Source organism: Denticeps clupeoides, chromosome 16, assembly GCF_900700375.1.
Source record: "Denticeps clupeoides chromosome 16, fDenClu1.1, whole genome shotgun sequence".
In the NCBI taxonomy this organism is placed as follows: Eukaryota; Metazoa; Chordata; class Actinopteri; order Clupeiformes; family Denticipitidae; genus Denticeps; species Denticeps clupeoides.
Window position 1 is genome coordinate 2,656,751 of NC_041722.1, and position 18,870 is coordinate 2,675,620.

The 18,870-nt window shown below is 41.9% G+C and overlaps 1 protein-coding gene across 2 annotated transcripts in view; it reads left to right on the forward strand.

Moving 5' to 3' along the window:
* Nucleotides 1–18,451, forward strand: part of cd276 (CD276 molecule) — a 75,939-nt gene extending 57,488 nt beyond the window's left edge. The window contains exons 7-8 of one of the 2 annotated variants that reach the window (XM_028957098.1): nt 2,242–2,277; nt 17,570–18,451. In XM_028957098.1, coding sequence (XP_028812931.1) covers nt 2,242–2,264 — 23 coding nt within the window. In that variant the 3' untranslated portion in view covers nt 2,265–2,277; nt 17,570–18,451. Of the gene's footprint in view, nt 1–2,241; nt 2,278–16,868; nt 17,531–17,569 lie in introns of those variants that run through there. The other variant, XM_028957100.1, reaches the window with a different exon arrangement.
* The last annotated feature ends 419 nt before the right edge of the window (nt 18,452–18,870 follow it).

Consider the following 18,870-nt stretch of genomic DNA (forward strand, 5'->3'; position numbering starts at 1 on the left):
ATAGGAGCTGATTGATCGTGGAGTTGCTGCCTCCGGCACGCCCTGAAGGATCCTTCACTCAGACAGGCGAGGTTTCTCGGTGCGTACGACTCCTGCATTCATTACGCAGCCTTAAATAGAAGCTCTAGTATTTATTTTATTTTTCCGTTTGTGCAAAATAATGGGCTAATTAGCGTAGCCAAGCCCAGCCAGCTCTCTGCCTGCAACTGTCTGCGCAGCAGGGCTCTGTCCAGGCTGACATAAGACGTGCATCTGACCTTAACACCACTCCAATAATAGAGCTGGTCTGAGCATCCAGCCCGGCGCCCTGCATTTTCCTCGCTCCCTGAGAGGGCTGGAACATTGTGTGCTCTGGAACACCACGTTGCTCCGTGCTTGTGCACCATTAAAGAGCAGGCCAGGGCACCGGCAGACTTTTATACACGTCCCTCCCCTCTTGACGTGTTAATGGTGGCCGCTTTTAACCGCAAGTGGGCGGTTTGCTGCCGGGTTTTTTGAACCGCAGAAAGGTTATCTGCCTGTTTAGGGGCAGAGAGAAGAAGGAAGTGGAGAGGTGAAGGGAGGAGAGGAGGTCCGGTGGATCACTGTCGCAATAATAAAGGGGACGGGGGGAAAGGGGGTCTGGAGAAAATGTGCTGCTTAAATCATGCAGAATAATGAGGCCTGTCCAGGGGAAATGGGGGAGCATGTGGGTCTGCATGAGAATGGCCAATAAGTGCTGGCTGGTATTACAAGAGTTGCGTTAAAGCACAAGATCCCAATCGGAAAACACTTCCGCTCATCCAGATCATAGACTGGTGACAAATTACAGTAAGAAAATAAACAATACATTTTTTGTTGAATGCTCCTCATCACAGTGTTTTTGTACTGGAGATGTAGGCAACATTAGGCCACAAAATTTCCTCATCATTGAAATTATTTTCACACTCATCAATCATCCATCATCACTACTTTCAGAATATTAATAATAATACAGCTATCATTTGACAAAATGAAATACTATTTTCAAGACAAAATAACATATTTGGTGCCATCTACTGGTATTTAATTTTTTTATGTCTAGACCCCAAATGTAAGATGGCATAACATAATACGTTAACATAAATGTTGTAATGGATTACGTTGCAGTACACAAAGTCATGTATTCAAAATACTTTTTTACAATGCATCCACATATACTGTCATGATTGCCGTCAGGTGGAGACATCACCTGTGCCCAATCAAGACAGGAAATAAAGGGCGCCATGCAGCCACCCGTCGGGAGCAGTGGCATTTTCGTGAACTCTTTTTGGACCTCGCAACTGTTTGTGTTTAGTAGTGTTTTGAGTTCTGGCAATCGGCATACGCCTGCGGGCTAGTTTTTCTTCTCCCCTTTCACTGTTTTCGGCCATCGAGCCTGGTTTTGTTTCTGTCTTGAATCCTTCAAGACTGCTGGAAAACCATTTCAGGTGACGACCTTTTGAAGCTCATCAAGAGAATGCCAAGAGTGCGCAAAGCAGTAATCAGAGCAAAGAAACTAGAATATAAAACATGTTTTCACTAATTTCACCTTTTTTTGTTAAGTACATAACTCCACATGTGTTTCATTCTTAGTTTGGATGCCTTCAGTGAGAATCTAAGAATGTAAATGGTCATGAAAATAAAGAAAACACATTGAATGAGAAGGTGTGTCCAAACTTCTGGCCTGTACTGTACATATCAACGATACATTTCTACCATGATGACCCTTCACGCACTCAGAATGTCCCAAAAAACTTGATTTATTTTTTTGTACGTTTATTAAGGCTTTCTTTGTACACTGAAGAAACATTTGATAGTATATGTTCATTTGGCCATTCAGGTATCTACGACCCTGACGCGTGCTGCCATCCATTCCTCTCCGCCGGCACTGTGGTCTGCAGCACCGCTGTGCATGAGCAGTCAGCCGAAGGGGCTAATTAAATAAAGCACGTTGCCCGCTGGATGCTATGAGACAGAGGAAGGCTGGAGCAGGAATGGACTGATGTAAAGGAAGGAGAACAGTTGTGCGTTGCGGGCTGGGTGGAGCCGCAGGAGATGCCTGTAGTCAGTGACCTGTGAGGATGCGTCCCGGGAGGACGCCTCATGTGTGTGTGCGTTGGAAAGGCTAAATTCTGAGCGCCGGTCCGTACAAACCACCTCCTCTGCTCTCGACCTTCTCTACTGTGTTCACATTTTGCTGTCAGAGGCTAATATTCTATTCTGTCTCTGTTTTTTCCTTAGCCATGACACCTCTGAAGAGCTAAAGGCAGAGGACAGGTGAGTCCAGTTCAGACCTGGTTGTCACGTGCCCTTCTCTTGACTTATTTATCCCCCTCATTTTTCTTCTCTTCATTTAGCTGTTGTGTTTCTTGACAACGAGTGGTCCACGGGGCATGAAGGTCTATGGAGGCTGTGGTCTCTCTGCCTCCTTAATGAGGCAAAGACACAATTATTGTTGCCAAAGACGTTAGTTGATATTTTCATAAAAAAAAAAAAAAAAAAAGAATAAATTATTTGTGGATCGCCAGTTGCCATGACAATTGCTGTCGGACGCCGCGTTGGTAAGGATCCTGCCTAGTTGCCCCTAGTCCCGCACCACCTCCCGCTAATCCTGATTAGTGCTTATCGCCGCGCCGTGAGTCATTAAGCGACCGGCAGCAGGTGTTCATTCTGTACAGCTGGAGTGACACTGCAACACAGGACTTTATCGCAAGAGCAGACACGTGCCGCGCGAGCTAGATGAGGGAGAGTTGATGGCTGCCTAAAAATGGTGGCCGATTGTTCGCAAAGGTTTGAGCCAGTCGGCGCATTTTCGCTTGAAGCTTATCAGGCTGTGTATAACCAGTGTATAACCAGGTGATGCACAATTTCTGAGTTATATGGTCTCTTCTTAATACCTCCCTAATATTCTGGTGTGCAAAAAAACAGGATAAAATCATTACCAGGCAACTCCTTCCCAGGCTTATAATTTTAATTTTAGAAACATTTTAGAACTGTGTCTGAACTAACTGCTTGTTTCACACTTTGAGAAGGCAAATAAAACCCTTTTTTTGATGCCAATAGACAACCGACCATCTAGGCAATGTTGCACTGTTTCACTGTGCAGCGTCATCTCAATGAATATCTCCTTCATGCAAAGCCTTTCCCGCTTCCTAATAATTCAGCATATGAAGTTTGCAACTGAAAATCTAAACATTTTTTTGGGGGGGGAAACGAGCCCTGTGGAAAGTTGAAATCAAAGTAGAACATTTTGTCTACAATGTGAAAATAGAAGGATCTAAATTGATCATGCTTTGGGCTTGTGTTGCAGCCAGTGGCACAGTGAAAATTTCAGTGCTTGAGGGAAAATGGATTTGCATAATTGGCAGCAAATTCTTGAAGCAATACTCATCTGTTGAAATGAAAAAGACTAGGGGTTCCACATCAAGATAACGATCCGATACCTTTAGAGCCGTATGCTGGCCCCTACAGTGCCTTGGCCTAATCTTTAAAATCAGTAGACATAACTCTACTTTTTGCAAGTAAAGTTTGCTATAGCTGCCATTTCCTGCTATAAGCTGTGATATTTGCCAAATGGGGCGTTACTTTCGGCCTGTAAATGATTGAAATATTCACAGTGTCCAAACGTGTGGATGTTGAGTGAATGAGTACATGAGCAGTCATGGTGTAGTACAGTACAATTTCAGCATTCTGCATCGACGTGCACGGGTGGAACGGGCTCTGGACTGTCATGTTACACAAATCCCATAGGCTGCTGGAAGTGGCTTCCTCCAGAGCACCAGGCAGATGCCCGTGACCCCGGCCCACAGCTAGAGGGTTACGTGGGCATATGTGCCACGGCAGCTGTAATTCAGTGGCAGGTAGTTGTGCCTCATCAATCTGCGAGTGACCTCAGGGTGTGTCGGGCAATGTAGACTGCCGCCTGCGAGCGGGACGGCATGACCCCTCCGCTGGTCACGCGTGGAGATCTGGCTGCTGAAAGTCCAGAGACCAGCTTTAAGAATCTTGTGTTCTTAGAAAAGTCGGTCTGACCTCCAGAAGTCACTGCGAAGGTCAGGAGGTCCCCTTTTCTTCTCCAGACTGGATGAAGTGGTTGTCCTACGCTGGACTGGATATATTTTTCACAAAGAATTCCAAAGGGAGAAGTTGTTTCATATCTTCTTGACCAGTTTATACTTAAAATTCAAGGTATATTGATATTTTCTATACTAAATCTGCAAAATACACTTGATGTTTGCAAATTAGCAAAATAGACATTTTTTCCAATTAGATTATAAATAGAAATATCTAAATAAAACAAGATACCAACAGCATGATTAATTGTTGAATTATTAATTCTCCCTCCCGTCTTGTAACCTGTAGATCACTACTGACACTCTGAGCAGGTTGTGGCCTGTTATATCCATAGAAAACTGAAATACAGAGCCTAATCTGAGCTGAACAGACCTGTTCGACCTGGTGTGAGACGGATGAATTTATTATTGCCGAGGGCCTAAGACCACGCAGCATGCCTGGCGTACTGATGTACTGGTATAAGGAGAAGTGTGGCCGCTGTTGGACTGATCTTCAGGGAGAATTGATTAGCTGCGGACCTGGTGAACACAGTGGAGATCTCTGGCTCTCATGTTAGCTGGCAGCAGCAAGAGGCGAGGTGAAACGGGTGCTATTGATAAATCTTAAGAGACAGATGGCAAGTCAGAAATACATCAAAGTCCCACCACAAAAAAAAAAAAGTAAAAAAATTAAATAAAAGAAACATAAAAAAGTCACAAGGAGGACGGGCCAGTGGGCGGAGACGGGAGCATGGAGAACAGGCAGAAAGATGACAAATAATGCTGAAGAGTTACAGGAAACATTTTATATTTTATCATACTTCGACCTGCATTAGTAACATAAAAAAGTAAATCAAATATATACAGTCATTATTTATCTTACAAATGGACTGTGACACGAAGTTTTTAATCGGCCTCTGGGTCACGGCACGGCACCTTTCTGCAGAGCCACGCCCAATCAATTCTTTTTAATATTTGTTTGCCAATTTATGTATTGATTGCTTTATTTATGCACACAGTGGCATCTCATATCTAATAATGCTGCTCTCTGTATCGAGTTACAAGTGGGGGCTGTCAGCGGATGTCTGCATTGTCGTGAAAACTCGTTTACCATCTATCGACTCGCTACGGCGTGTTTTGTGGTTAATCTCCCGCACCTCTACTCCCTCTTTACATTTGCTGTGTTTTGCTGAGTTGCTATGAATTGGGTGCATTAAAGGAACGATGGGACGTCGTGGAGGACGGCAGTCCCTTAGGAGGGATGGGCGGGGCTCTGAACTGGGTGGCAGAGGTGCCCGCTGCCAGTACTACACCACAATTTCAGTCTCACATGACAAAATCTCTGCGGCTTCACGTTAACACAGCATGAGTAATGGTTCAAATCGAAGTGAAGTTGGGCCGAAGATGAATTGTAATGATGGGATATTAATACCTCTTTAGTGCCGGGCCCTATAGGGACAATTAGAAGTGTATAATGGCCTCTTCAGTCAGCTGTTAAGCACAGCTCTAAAATATTGAATTAATCCCCCGTATACGTCTGCGTAGATCCACTTAAACTCTCTACTGTCACTCTAAAATACCGCTCACTGTCACCTTTCTGCTGCATGCTCAAAGGGACTTTCACTGGAGGTGTGTGTGTGTGTGTGTGTGTGTGTGTGCAGTTCTAAAAGTGAGAATAGATGTCTTCACAGAGACAGATGAAATTTCCCTGAAGGTGAGAATCGACAATTAGACAAAAAAATGGTAATTCACACAACAACAAAAATAATAATGATTTAATTTGATTTACTGACAGGGTTTGGGGTTCGAGTTTACCGTTGTTACACGTTCGCCTTAGGCGGACTATTGCCTGTAATACATATGTTACAGGAAGAAACCCTTTTCAGAAGGAACATGAAGAAAAGAGAAGTTAACATTTCGAAAAAGCGTCCGGCTGCCGTGTTCTCTCCCAGACGCTGTTGTAAGTGGGCTGTTTGTCCACAGCGTGTGGGTGACCTTTGTGGCTTTAATAGGCAGCGGGGTGGCAGGAGCACCGCTCTGCAGGTAGCTGCCGTCTGAGCGCAGCGTGGTGCTCAGGTGAGGCTGATGGAGTCGGACACCACACTTACGCTGGTCTCTGGCCCTCGGGACGCTCAGAGCATGAGAGAATGAGAGAGCACTGTACTCACCTCCACAGCCCCCGCCTCTACTTTATTAGAGTCACCTACCCTGTAGCTCTTGCACCGAACAGTTTATGTTGGGTTTCTGACCACAGGATGGCTTCTGGCAGTGTGGCAGTGTGAAAATAGTCTCCATTGCCACCAACACAGCACCAAACATCTTGCTGTCATGTTTATATCACTACAATGTTGAAGATTTTGTGGGACAGTTTTCAGGGACATTAGATGCAAATATGTGGGATACACACATAGTAGGGGTCTCTAATAAAGTGGACAGTACATACAGATCTATTATTATTTAACTTTTCCATGGTTCCACTGGGTACTGTCAGTCGATATAATGAGAATGTGCTTTTCTGCCTACCTCTGAAGTCCTCAGTGCCACGTTTTTCACATATTAATGATCCTCATGACAGTAGACATGTGAGGGCAGTGCTGTTTGGCTAGGGATGCGGGGAGGATGGGGGGTCTTCTGGGGTGGCAATGACATCGGATCGATGCCAGCTAATGAACAGACTATGAGCCCTGCCCTGCAGGCCTCCGAACTTTACTGAAACCAACCACCTCGAGGCTCAATTAGCTACCATGGCATACTGGTGAGGCAGGTGAGGGGGCAGTGGTGGCCTAGTGGGTAAGGAAGGGGACCCGTAATTGGAAGGTTGTCAGTTCAAATCTCGTACACAAGATGAGCAACAATGGAGGGAGGAAAGGAGTCTAAATAATAGTTCAAATACAGTGTATTTGAACTATTACACACCCACACACACACTTACAATCAGTATTTACAGGACAGTCCCCCCCTGGAGCAACTCAGGGTTAAGTGTCTTACTCAGGGACACAATGGTAGTAAGTGGGATTTAAACCTGGGTCTTCTGGTTCATAGTTGAGGCTACTACCAACCTGTTTAGTACCATAAAAGTCTGCATCTTAAGAATGATTAATTATGTAATTATGAGTCATTTCCAAGGTGTACATTTTCTCCCAGTTACCATCAGAGTGGAAAGCTGAGTGTTTTGGTGCTGGTGCATTGTGAGTTCCGTAAATGTAACCAGTACTCTCTTTCAGATGGGAATGAGCACAAACACTATGGTTACCCACTGTGGCGTTCATCCCTACCGGTTTGGGGAGTGTTTGCTTTTATGCGGAAAGCGGGAGAAGAAGGGAAAATGGATGTTTGATGTCACAGTTCCCGGTACTGACAAGCCGAGCAGAGCTGGTGATGCCAGAACAGATTTCTTATCAGCTAAACGGGGCAGGAATCACAGATTTCATGAAAATAAAATGTGTTGCCAAGTCATTTTCTTTTTTTGAGAACCTTTTTATGGGAAGTTTTTGCTCTTAGATTGTTCTGATATTAGGTACAATGTGCTAAATAGTATCCAGTTATAGGGGGTGAAACCTACATTCTAAAATTAGTAACAAAAATGGAAAATAAAGGGGATTTGGATTTTGTCTATAAAACTGTACACAGAAATACTGTACAAATTATAGCTGTAAAATTTCTATCCCCCTCAGGAATGAGGAACTTTTTCTTCTGTCTTGTGCAGGCAGTGGCTACACATAGGAAGGATTTAATTGACAACCTTGGCACCTGAAGTGTGGAGCAGGTCTAGCAAATATATAGGCGTTCTTGGCATCAGTTCTTCACTTTTGTGCAAAACTGACTCTGGCTGTAAATATGACGGCGAATGTATTTTCGTTTAATTTCATTACAGAGCAGAATGGAATGGGACCTTAGTGTACCATCTATATTTAAAAAAAAAAAAAAAAAAAATATATATATATACACACACACACACACACACACACACACACACACACACACACATATATATATATATATATATATAAAAATGGCAAGCCAAACAGGAAATAAATAATATATATAATGACAGGGAACTGAATATATGGAATGAAACCCGAATATATGGAATGAAAGTCTGAATATATGGAATGAAAGTCTGAATATATGGAATGAAACTCTGAATATATGGAATGAAGTCTGAATATATGGAATGAAGTCTGAATATATGGAATGAAAGTCTGAATATATGGAATGAAACCCGAATATATGGAATGAAAGTCTGAATATATGGAATGAAACTTGAACATATGGAATGAAACCCGAATATATTGAATGAAAGTCTGAATATATGGAATGAAAGTCTGACGTCACCAAGCCGTTGGCGCCATTTTGAGAATGTTAGTTCGCTAAACAGGTGAATTGTTCCTCACCGCAAGTGATTCTGCACTAAACCCAGTGGCTGCAGTTTTAAGCAGCGACGACATAATAAACACTCTGGCTAATGCTTGCAGTAACACTGCTAATAATTCTACCAGCATTGGGCATAGAGATTTATTCAATGTTTCACCGTGGAAGACCTAATGCAGCGACAGTAGCTGCTTATTCGTCAAGCACCCACACTGACCGAAACAGGCGAGCTTCCCACCACCATTCCTACATAAAACCTCCGTCCATTAATATGGGAATGGAGGTAAGTAAACAGGGAGGAATTACAGGGCAAACTAACTTTAACATTTTAAATCCGATATACCAGTGCTGTCCGATCCCAGCGTGCCATGCAATGTTTAGATTCAGGCTGCACACACAAAGTTTATATATATATATAAAAAATGCTGTTGTCCTTCCCTAGATCAACAATGAGCATATGCCCCGTAGTCCACACCGAGGTGCTGCATTTAGCTGCAGGGTGTGGGTGTCCGGTCAACTCAGATGAATGTTTTTTGTCGGTGTCCGGTGTGAGATATCTGCACAAATACATAAAAAAAGAAAATGCCTCACCAAATGGCACTTATAGGGTGTGGCGCCTTGTAGGGATGGGAGTAATGAGAACTGTCTGGGAAGGTGTTAGGTCACATTTTCTTACAACTAATATAGCTAAATGGCTTTATCACTGGGTAGAACAGAACAGAACATATAAAAGCGATGTGGGACTACCGGCATATAAGACTGATGCTGTCTCAGCATGAGGTAGGACCGGTCCATCGGTGGGTGTGCTGATCTCACTGCAAACAACAATATTTCCCAGGTAACCTGCACGGATGTAGAAGTTGAAGCTGCTTTCTATTCTATCCGTTCCACCCTGCCTCTGTTCTTCCACTGTCTCTGAATCGCCTTGTCTTTGGGGCTTACCACAGGAGTCTCTTCAAACGAGGCTTTGTACTGGAGAAGGGAATCAAGATTAATGCACTTCCACTACTCACTGCTGCTCCGGGGACAGAGCTGGTATAATTAACACCGTGGGGTCCTGAAGGCAATCGACGGTGAAGGAGGGGCAAATCATACAAAAATAACAGGAGCAAGTCAGATTTGCAGATAGCGTATGAATTCTTACATAACTGCGTGTTTATGCCACGTGCTTTATTTACTGTATACGAGTTTGGTAGAGAAGCTCTGTAAGTTTGCTCCTCTTAACATTCAAGTATGGACATGTTCACTTGGCAGGCAATAAATCACTGTGCCTCCGTCACAGAAGCAGTGCAGCATTTTTGGATGTGGGACATATTCTGTGTGTCCTTGATTGCTTTTTGTTAATAATCATCATTGGGGAATTTTTACATTATTAATGTAGGGAGCTGTACTGCCTAAAGTGATCAGCGCAACGGGGAAGTTCACCAGCGATGGGTTTTCAGAATCCAAATGAGCAGGATTGAAATGCTTGTTGGATTTGAACATGGTACCACAACTAAAAGTATGTATCATATGATTTCCCAATACCTTTATGAAAAAATGTGTTACAAACCATAATAAAGTGCTTCCGTGTAAAGAAGCCCATCTCAGGAACATATCTGAAGAGAGTTAAAGTCAATCTACACAATATTCTAGTTTATTGGTTCTGAAGTAGTGGCACCACGGATGTTAGTCCAGCCTCCTCTTGTGGTACACTGTGAGCCTTTGAGATTAGTGTTAAAATGCACAGATGCTATGTGTTAAAAGGCAGTGTAGTTGTTGTTTTTAATTTCCTGAGTTAATATCCCCAGTCAATCAATCAATAGTATTCAAAGCAGGGCTAAAACTAGTTAAATAGGCAGTCCTTGACTAACTTTTATGAAACTTTTGAGAAACATTGGAGATTAAGGTGATAAAGACTTGTGATATGCATGGTTAGTGTTATGTAATTTCTAATGTCTTTTCTTACCTTCCATACAAATATCACCGTGAGCAGTCTGCTAGTTTGGTCTAGCAAGGCAGCAGGAAAGAAAACATTTTTTTACTTGCTTTGGTGTCTAGTAATGCATGTGTAGCTTTACTAAAATCCGGCCCAGTGTGTGAAATAGCCTTGGCTGTCCTTTTTTTTCAGCTCTGACTATTTAGCAGAATACATAAATGGAACAATTTAATTAGTGTCACTCACTCCACAGTTGTCAGCCCATTTATTTGGAATAAGTGATTGGATTTAAATCACTCTCACTTAATCCACACAAGGGTCACGGGTTCCAGAGTCTTTGGGGTCATTGGGCACAAGGCAGAGACTCACCCTCTAGTCTCCGGCAGGGCCAGATTATTTCTGTATTGAATTAATATATGATAATAATCTTAATTGTATTACACAAAAGCATAATCATTAGCTACCACAAACATTTTTTAATCACTGATAACATGTACAGAGGCATGGTTCTTAATTTTTGAATCACACCAGAATGTTTTCAGTTCGGCCTGACTTTAATGAGATGCACATATATTTCTTAACATCCTAATATTGAATGTAGCAGGCTGTAAGCAGTCTGGGTTGGAATGAAGACCTTCTGGCATGGGGTGTTCCAGAACCAGGTTTGAGATTGATGCTCACAAAGCAGGAGAAAGCAACAAGAATGTTTTCAGGTAGCTGTTTCCTCAGTTCTTCCACAAGTTGAGGTTAGGAAGAGCATTTGACTGCAAGAGACCTTCAGGAAGATTTATCAAACCCTCAAGTGGTGGTGCACTGTTGCGTGGTGTAAAATGTTCTGTAGTGAATAAAATATGAAAGTACGTCTGTGCGATGTGGCATAAAATTCAGATTGTGATATAACTTTAACCATAGATATTAGACTGTATATAGTGCGATATATAAGTTGATAATTACATTTAAATGTAAGTGTTTTTAAAAGACTAACGTGTCCATAGCAAAGGCATTGTATAATAAACTTTTTACAGATAAATCAATATATAGTATAACCATATACTTGATAAAACAATATATGGGCAACTCTACTGAATGTGTACTTCCTGTCACACCCATGAGGCCAGTGAAATACCAAGTACTTGTATGATGCGAGTGATTATAAAACATTTCAGGATTCAGCTGTAGAGTTTAAATAAAAAATATAGGCAGACAATATTTAAATATTTTGTCTTACAGGATTCCAAATTAAATTTAGTGACTTTTCTCATTTTTTGTACAGGGCACCAAACAGGCTAGGGCCACCCTTCATTTCCATTCATGCTGTCAGTACCCAATCAAGCAAGGGGTCCGGATTGGGCACTGACCGGAAATGCACAGCAACCAGCAGATTACTGACAGATTGAACGCTTGTTTTATATAATTTATCGGGTGTGCAGTATTTTAAAGTGCTTTAAACTCTGGATTTAAGTCATTTTTAATGATATCTAAGGTCTTGTTTTTTTGGAAACTCGAATTTATCAGTTTTTAAGGATCCACAGAAACCCTGTTGTGCGCTCTGTGCTCTCAACAGGCCAAGCATAAACTCATTATTAACAATGTAGCATTTCAAATATGCCCTTCTTTACTGTATGCAGCAAGTGTATAAAAACAAGAGAATCTACCAGAGGATGGTAATGAAATATGGCACCCCCATTTCAATGCAAATGAGCGGCGAAACGAACAGGACCGGGTCTGCACTGTTTCATTACCACGATCCCACCATGCTGCTGTTTCTCTTAAGTGAACAATCCTCCTATAGCGGCAGTAAATTAGTGAGCAATGTGTCTGCTCTCCATATAAATGAATGTGTCTGTCAGTAGGAAAGCTAACCTCCTCAACACACCGACTCGCAGCACTCTATCACTGAGTGCTTAAGACAGCAGAGCCGCTGCTCTGTAATGCTACAATTGCGCAGAAGTGTGATGTAAACTGTGGATCTGAAAAGTATTTGTTTTTTTTAGCATGAACATCTCTGTCTTGGTTCTTATATTAATAATGAATATTAATTTGTTCACTTCATTTATTTGGATATTAAATGTTGTAACTGGTTAGAATAGCAAAACACTTTTCATCACCATTACTAATACTGAATGATGAGGCATGGTGAAGTAGCCCAAATACATATTTTCTTGCAAATACATATTCTTAGTTTCTAAAGACTTTTATTTTGTTTTTGAGACCCGGTTCAGGTCTCTTGGACACATGGTGGGAGTTGTGAGAGGTGCGTGGGGTTTGTGTGCAAAAAGTTATTTCTTTCATTTTAATTTATGTACATATTAGGAATATTTTGCATGTGTGTTATTTTGTGAATATTTTTTTTATGTTCTTTTAATACTGTATATTTAAAGTGTAGTGATTGTCAAATGTGATACACAGCAGCACAGCACAGAGCGCACACAGTGAAATGTGTCCTCTGCATTTAACCCATCACCCTGAGTGAGCAGTGGGCAGCCATGGCAGGCACCCGGGGAGCAGTGTGTGGGGATGGTGCTTTGCTCAGTGGCACCTCAGTGGCACCGTGGCGGATCGGGATTCGAACCGGCAACCTTCTGATTACGGGGCCGCTTCCTTAACCGCTAGGTCACCTCAGAAAGCTAGGCCAGGTTCAGAAAGACGTGATGTGTGACGCGATGTTCTGACGCGACCTTGCTTTTTGTACAGGAATGCAGTATTGTAAATTGTGAATGCTTTATGTTAATGTTCAGTTCTCTTGGACACATGGTGTGAGTTGTGAGAGAGAGAGGTGCAGAAAGACGGGGACGCGATGTTCTGACGCAACCTTGCTTTTTGTACAGAATACACTTTGCACAGAAAATCTCTTGGGTGTCAGCTCATCATTTGCGGTTCAAGAAACGAAATCAAAAAGTTACACAACGCAGAAGAAGAACCGCTGCACTATGATGACTTTCACCTTGATATTTTAGCGCGGATGTATACCTAGGAGAATTGCACTGTCATAGTAGAACAGCTTTCTCAAGCAGTTTGTGATGCATTTTGGAAACAGGAGATGAGCCCCTGGTCTAATGCGCCACCTGGCTTGAGAAACCCGTTCTCAAAGACTTACTTTTAGTCATTATTTGGGTAGCACACATATTCTGAATGCCTTCGATAGAATTCAAATGAGCCATTTTAATCTAGATTAATCTAGATTAATGTAGATAAATTTTGCTTACTCTCTCTCTCTCTCTCTCTCTCTCTCTCTCTCTCTCTCTATATATATATATATATATATATATATATATATATATATATATATATATAAATCTGCTTTTTTTATTTTGGCATTTAAGCAAAGGCGGAAATCAGGTGCAACCAGGTTATAGTATTGTGCTCCACAGTGTGCACCATTTTTTATTTACAGTTAATTTACTCTTATAGTCATCTTATAGTTTTAATTTGCATTATATGCCTAGTCTTAAGAATTTTTCATGATTAAATGTGCAATTAATTAGTTAGAGTATATCAACTGATTGACAGCCCTACTAAACAAAACACAGGTTTCAATTTAGATTTAGCTTTCATCCATTCTGCATGAGATTTATCGAATTTCAAGACTTGGGCAGAATCATTTGGAGAGACACTCATGGATCTTCATATGACCTCGGAAAGTAGATTTTCTGGCTTTACTTGGGAGCTGTGTATATATTTTTTAACAGAACAGAATCCTCTTTACTGCCCTGGGTGACTCCTGCTGGTCCAAATCTTCACGAAATCCAGCCAAGCTGTCATCATCTTCCTTTTCTTCCTGTTCCTCGCTCATTTCCTGTAGGGAAGCTCAGAAGGATGTTTCTGTCCTGAGAGAGTATGCAGGTGTGAAAATATTGCATTGTGTTCATTTGTATGATGGATTGCTGAAGGGCTCAGGCAGCCTCAGAGACCAGACAAGCAGGAGCCAGAGTGAGTTTTCCGAAGAAGCGTGGCACTTTATTCGTATCAATGTGTATGTTTGGGATCTTGACGTTCAGCGCAGGTGGAGGGGCTCATGTTTCATCCATCAGTCTCCTCTTAATGAATTTCCTTCAGCTACGTTTTACCTTTTCTCATGAATTTGAATACCCTTCCATTCTGGATCAGATTCCTTGCACACCCCTAATATCCGGGCTGTGAAATGAGATGAGGCCTGTTCTCAACAGATGCAGCGGAATCAAAAGCTGAAGTGATGGCGTGGGGAGTGGCAGGGCCGAAAGAGCTTTTAACCAATTTCCTCCGATCAAAGTCAGGAATGTTTTCAAAGCGTTAGAATAGACGTAGCATGTGGTGCTTGCTTGCTAAAGTCAGCTCAGGTACATCCTTAGTACATCCAGCAGAGTTGGCCTAGCGGCCCGGTAATCAAAAGGTTGGCGGTTCAAATCCTGATCCGCCAAGGTGCCACTGAGCAAAGCACCGTCCCCACATACTGCTTCCCGGCACCTGTCATGGCTGCCCACTGCTCACTAAGAGTGATGGTTAAAAGCAGAGGACACATTTTGTTGTGTGCACTGTGTGCTGTGGTGCAGTGTTCCACAATCACTTCACTGCTTGCTAGTTATCAGCATCTTGAAGAGAAGACTCTAACTACCCTTTTTGTTTGTGTGCATTAATTTGAGTCACCCAGAAGGTTAATCATGTTTTTATGAACTGAGATTAAAATGGGAGGAGCCCATGGTGATGGACTTCCTCATTCTTCATGATGTAATCCCCCTGTTGTCATTAAATCACATGCACAGAGCATTAAGCGGTGTTTCTAGATATCTCACCATGTCAGCCTCTTACCCCAGAACTGGGTGGGGACTCATTCGGGGTGGGGTGCACATACCATTCATTCACACACTCACAAATACAGTTAATTCATGCATTAGGATGACCAGTGAAACCACCCAACCTGGCAACACTGATGCTGTTTATGTTTACCACATACCACGTTTCTGCCCTCATAATAAAAATTGGAGTATCATATCCAGTACATTTCATCCTAGAATTCAGATTTTTACAACGTAATGTATCCAACACATTTGCAGTAACACCTCCAAAAATCCCCCAGTATCGTCTATATGACATTTGATGTTGGGAAATCCCATCTTTCAAGATTCAGAAACGGCACTCTGCTTTTCGTCTCCCTCCCTGCTATTCTTCTGTGTGGGTGAGGCAAATTTGGTTTGCAGTTGGAGTTGCAGAGCGTTCGCATTTTCCATTTAGCAGTCCAGAGCAGCGCTTTCAGGTATGGGTGATTGGCTTTAATTAGGTGTCTAAACTAACCCTTCTACGCTTGTACCCAGCAATATTGCTTTTTTTTTTTATTCTTAAACTTGGGGGGCTTCATGTGTGACATAATTAAGTTCCGTCAAAGTTAATTCTCCAACGAGTTAAATGATGCAGCCAGAAGTGTTTCTCCTGCCGTGCCGGGGTCCGCGGGGACCCAGCTGTGGGAGGGCATAAAAACTTTACTGCAGAGTTACCTGTAGTAATGAGGACTCTGAAATGGGCTGAGATTGTAGCTCTGTATCCTTAATAACACCATATATGACACAGCGATCTCACCGGATGTTGCAAGAAGGCCATATGGGTGTGGCTGAGCTTCGCACAGCATGCAGGAAGATCTGCTGCATTGTGGAAATGGGGAAACTTTCTAAATTATGTGTGAGGTGTGTTTTGGGCATAATATATTCAGAATAGCTCAATAGCCCAAACTTTTTTTCCCTGAAGCCCCCCTGTTTGTGTCCAAGACAAGCCAGAACCCCCAACCCCTAATTGCAGTTGTAGGTTTTTGTTCAGATTATCCTATTGGGTATGCTATTGGGATTTTATTGATTTAATGTTTAGAAATGTCATTTTGGTAACTTTGGCGGTAATTTAATTGTGGACCCCAGGTTGGGAGCAACTGCTTAAGACCATTAAAATAGAACACAGAGTTTGTGATGTTCCACTGGTTATATCTACTGGAGGACACATTCTATGGATGGATCCATCCAAGGGAGATGAAAGACACATTTCTAGGCCATATTTGAAAGGTGGCAAATTCAGTCTTCAAATGCAGCCTTGTGGCTGATGAATTGAGAATTTTCTACAGTGTAGATTCTTCCTTATTTTTTTTTTTTTTTACTTATTTTACTTATTTTTTTGCTGAGCCACAGAAGATCCTATCTGTCCCAAGATTCACCACATGCTCTAGAAGTAAATATTAGTGTTTTATTATCCGGATTTTTTATGGACTACAGCCTAACCCGAGCTACAAAAACTACAGTTGGGTCTTTTGTCTGGGTGCTCTATCAACCAAGCAGCCCGTGACCTTCTTTTTCCATGTGGACTTGTTCTGCTTAAAACCCCTCTAATTCTGTGTACACCCCACAATATTTCTGGCTCATTTCAAAACCATTTGCCTGATGAGCAAAATGGCAAACATTCCCTGCTAATATCAATATGCTCTTGTGACTCAGTGCCGACAGTAATCAGGGACGGGAGTTTACCCACGCCTCTGTTTACCTCCGCCATGCATTTGTCTTTGATTTCACCTCCAGGTCATTTGTCGGAACGGCGTGATGCCACAGGGGAAGCAGCTTTGTCGGTATCAGATTGGGACCCCCACTGTGCGTGAAGAGGGCTCAGCCCCACCTGAAACAGCCTTTCTGCTCACACCTTCATACTGCGTATCATGTGGCATTGTCATTTTCATTTACTTTGATCAGGATGCTGTCAAAAGTGTTCTATGATTAATCAAAGTCATTAATACTCACAAAATTAAATCCTGTAGCCATTTAGTGCATTCATTCCTTATAATAAATTCAGTATTGATGAAATGTAGTTACTGAAAAATAAAAAGGATTTGTTCAGTTAAATCGAAAAGAGGTCACCGAACTTCAAAGAACTGATATTTTTTTCATCAATGTCAATTACATTTTAATTTTGACCTCCAGAATAATTCTTCCTGAAGCACTGGCAACAGCCTAATGCACAGAACAACCGCATTTTATGCAAATATGTATTATCAAGCATGAGCAGCTAATGCACAGCACGTTTATGCCTGGGGTGAAGTTCATTAAAGCAGCTATGAGGCAAACTGTGACCTTTTCATTGTTATTGGAGGTCACTAATTCTATGAGTTTAAATCTGTGTTTTTTATTAAATGCGTCTTGATTTTATGTTGCAAAATTGTAGAACTAGCTAGTTTTTTTTGTTTGTTTCCTTTTGTCATCTAATTGTATGTATATGTGTGTTACAGGACAGAAAACCAGGCTGTGAACACTTTGCCAAGTGATGAGATGAACTTGGGACAATTAACGCTCAGCCCAAGCTGGACTGGTGTGAAACAGTGATCCGAACAAACCTTGTTTGTTCGACATATTTTTATTTTCAACATTTTCTGTTTTTATGCTGACATTTGCTTTTACCCAAAGATTCCCGGTAGTCACAGTTACCCACGATGCAGTTTGTTGTTACGTTTGCACCTTTAACACACAAATACATAGTTCTGCTCTTGAAAGTGTCCATAATCTCATGCAGTTCACGAAAGAGGGGGCGTTCGCTTGAAGGCCATTGGGTTTGACAAGCTCCCAGCCACTCTTTCTCCTCCCACTATGTATTCAGAGAGGGGCGCCGCCGTCCCACCTCAACTCTAATAGGAAGTGAAGAGTTTAAGAGAAGACCGGGGCGAAGGCAAGCATCAGTGTCTCGATCAAGCGATGGGAGCCCTGCACACCCATCACTCCCAGACTCAATAATTAAGGTCCACCCGAGAAGTAACTTGTACCTGTCAGCGTCTGCGACTCACATATGTTCGATAACTTGGGGGAATTGAAACAGAGCGGCAGCTAAGCTCGAACAAACCACAAACGGAACCACAAATGGTGCATCGGATACAACGCAGGTTTCCTCGCTGACCTGACAGCTACTGTATGTAGAAACATTTTTATTGAACGTGGAACTGGCTGCAAAGTGTAAAATATTACAGTAGGGTGCATTTTTTATCTTTCTTTTTTCTATACAAAGTTCACTGGTACTTGAATGTTATTTTGTGCCAAATGTTTAAATTTCATTGCCATGTTTGCATTCATTCAAATATCCAGTGTACATGCATTAAAAAGATTCTTCCATCAAGTTGCAATTAGCATTTGTTTTTGGCTAATTTTGTTTTATTAAGTTTTATTCCCATTTTTGTGTCTAGACATTGAGCACTATTTCTTCGATAATTCATTGCATCTATAGTCTTGACTCAACCCTGAAACTTCACCTCTTTGGTTCCTTTTGAGCTGGAATCACTAAGCAATTGAGACTAAAAACCAAGAAAGCAATTTAAAAAGATTTAATAGGGCATTTGGCCTTAATGAATCCACTTTGCTGCTAATGAACTCCCCGTCTGAATGTTCGCCATTGTGTTTTAGGGAACGTGACCCCAAAGTTACGTTAAATGGCTCTCTGGGCTACGCATTTATTCTATACACATTCGTCATTATTGTGATTGAGCTCTGTGCCTTATTAGAGCAAAGGTCTAATAAAAAGTTAGTTATCGTGTTACTCTCTAGA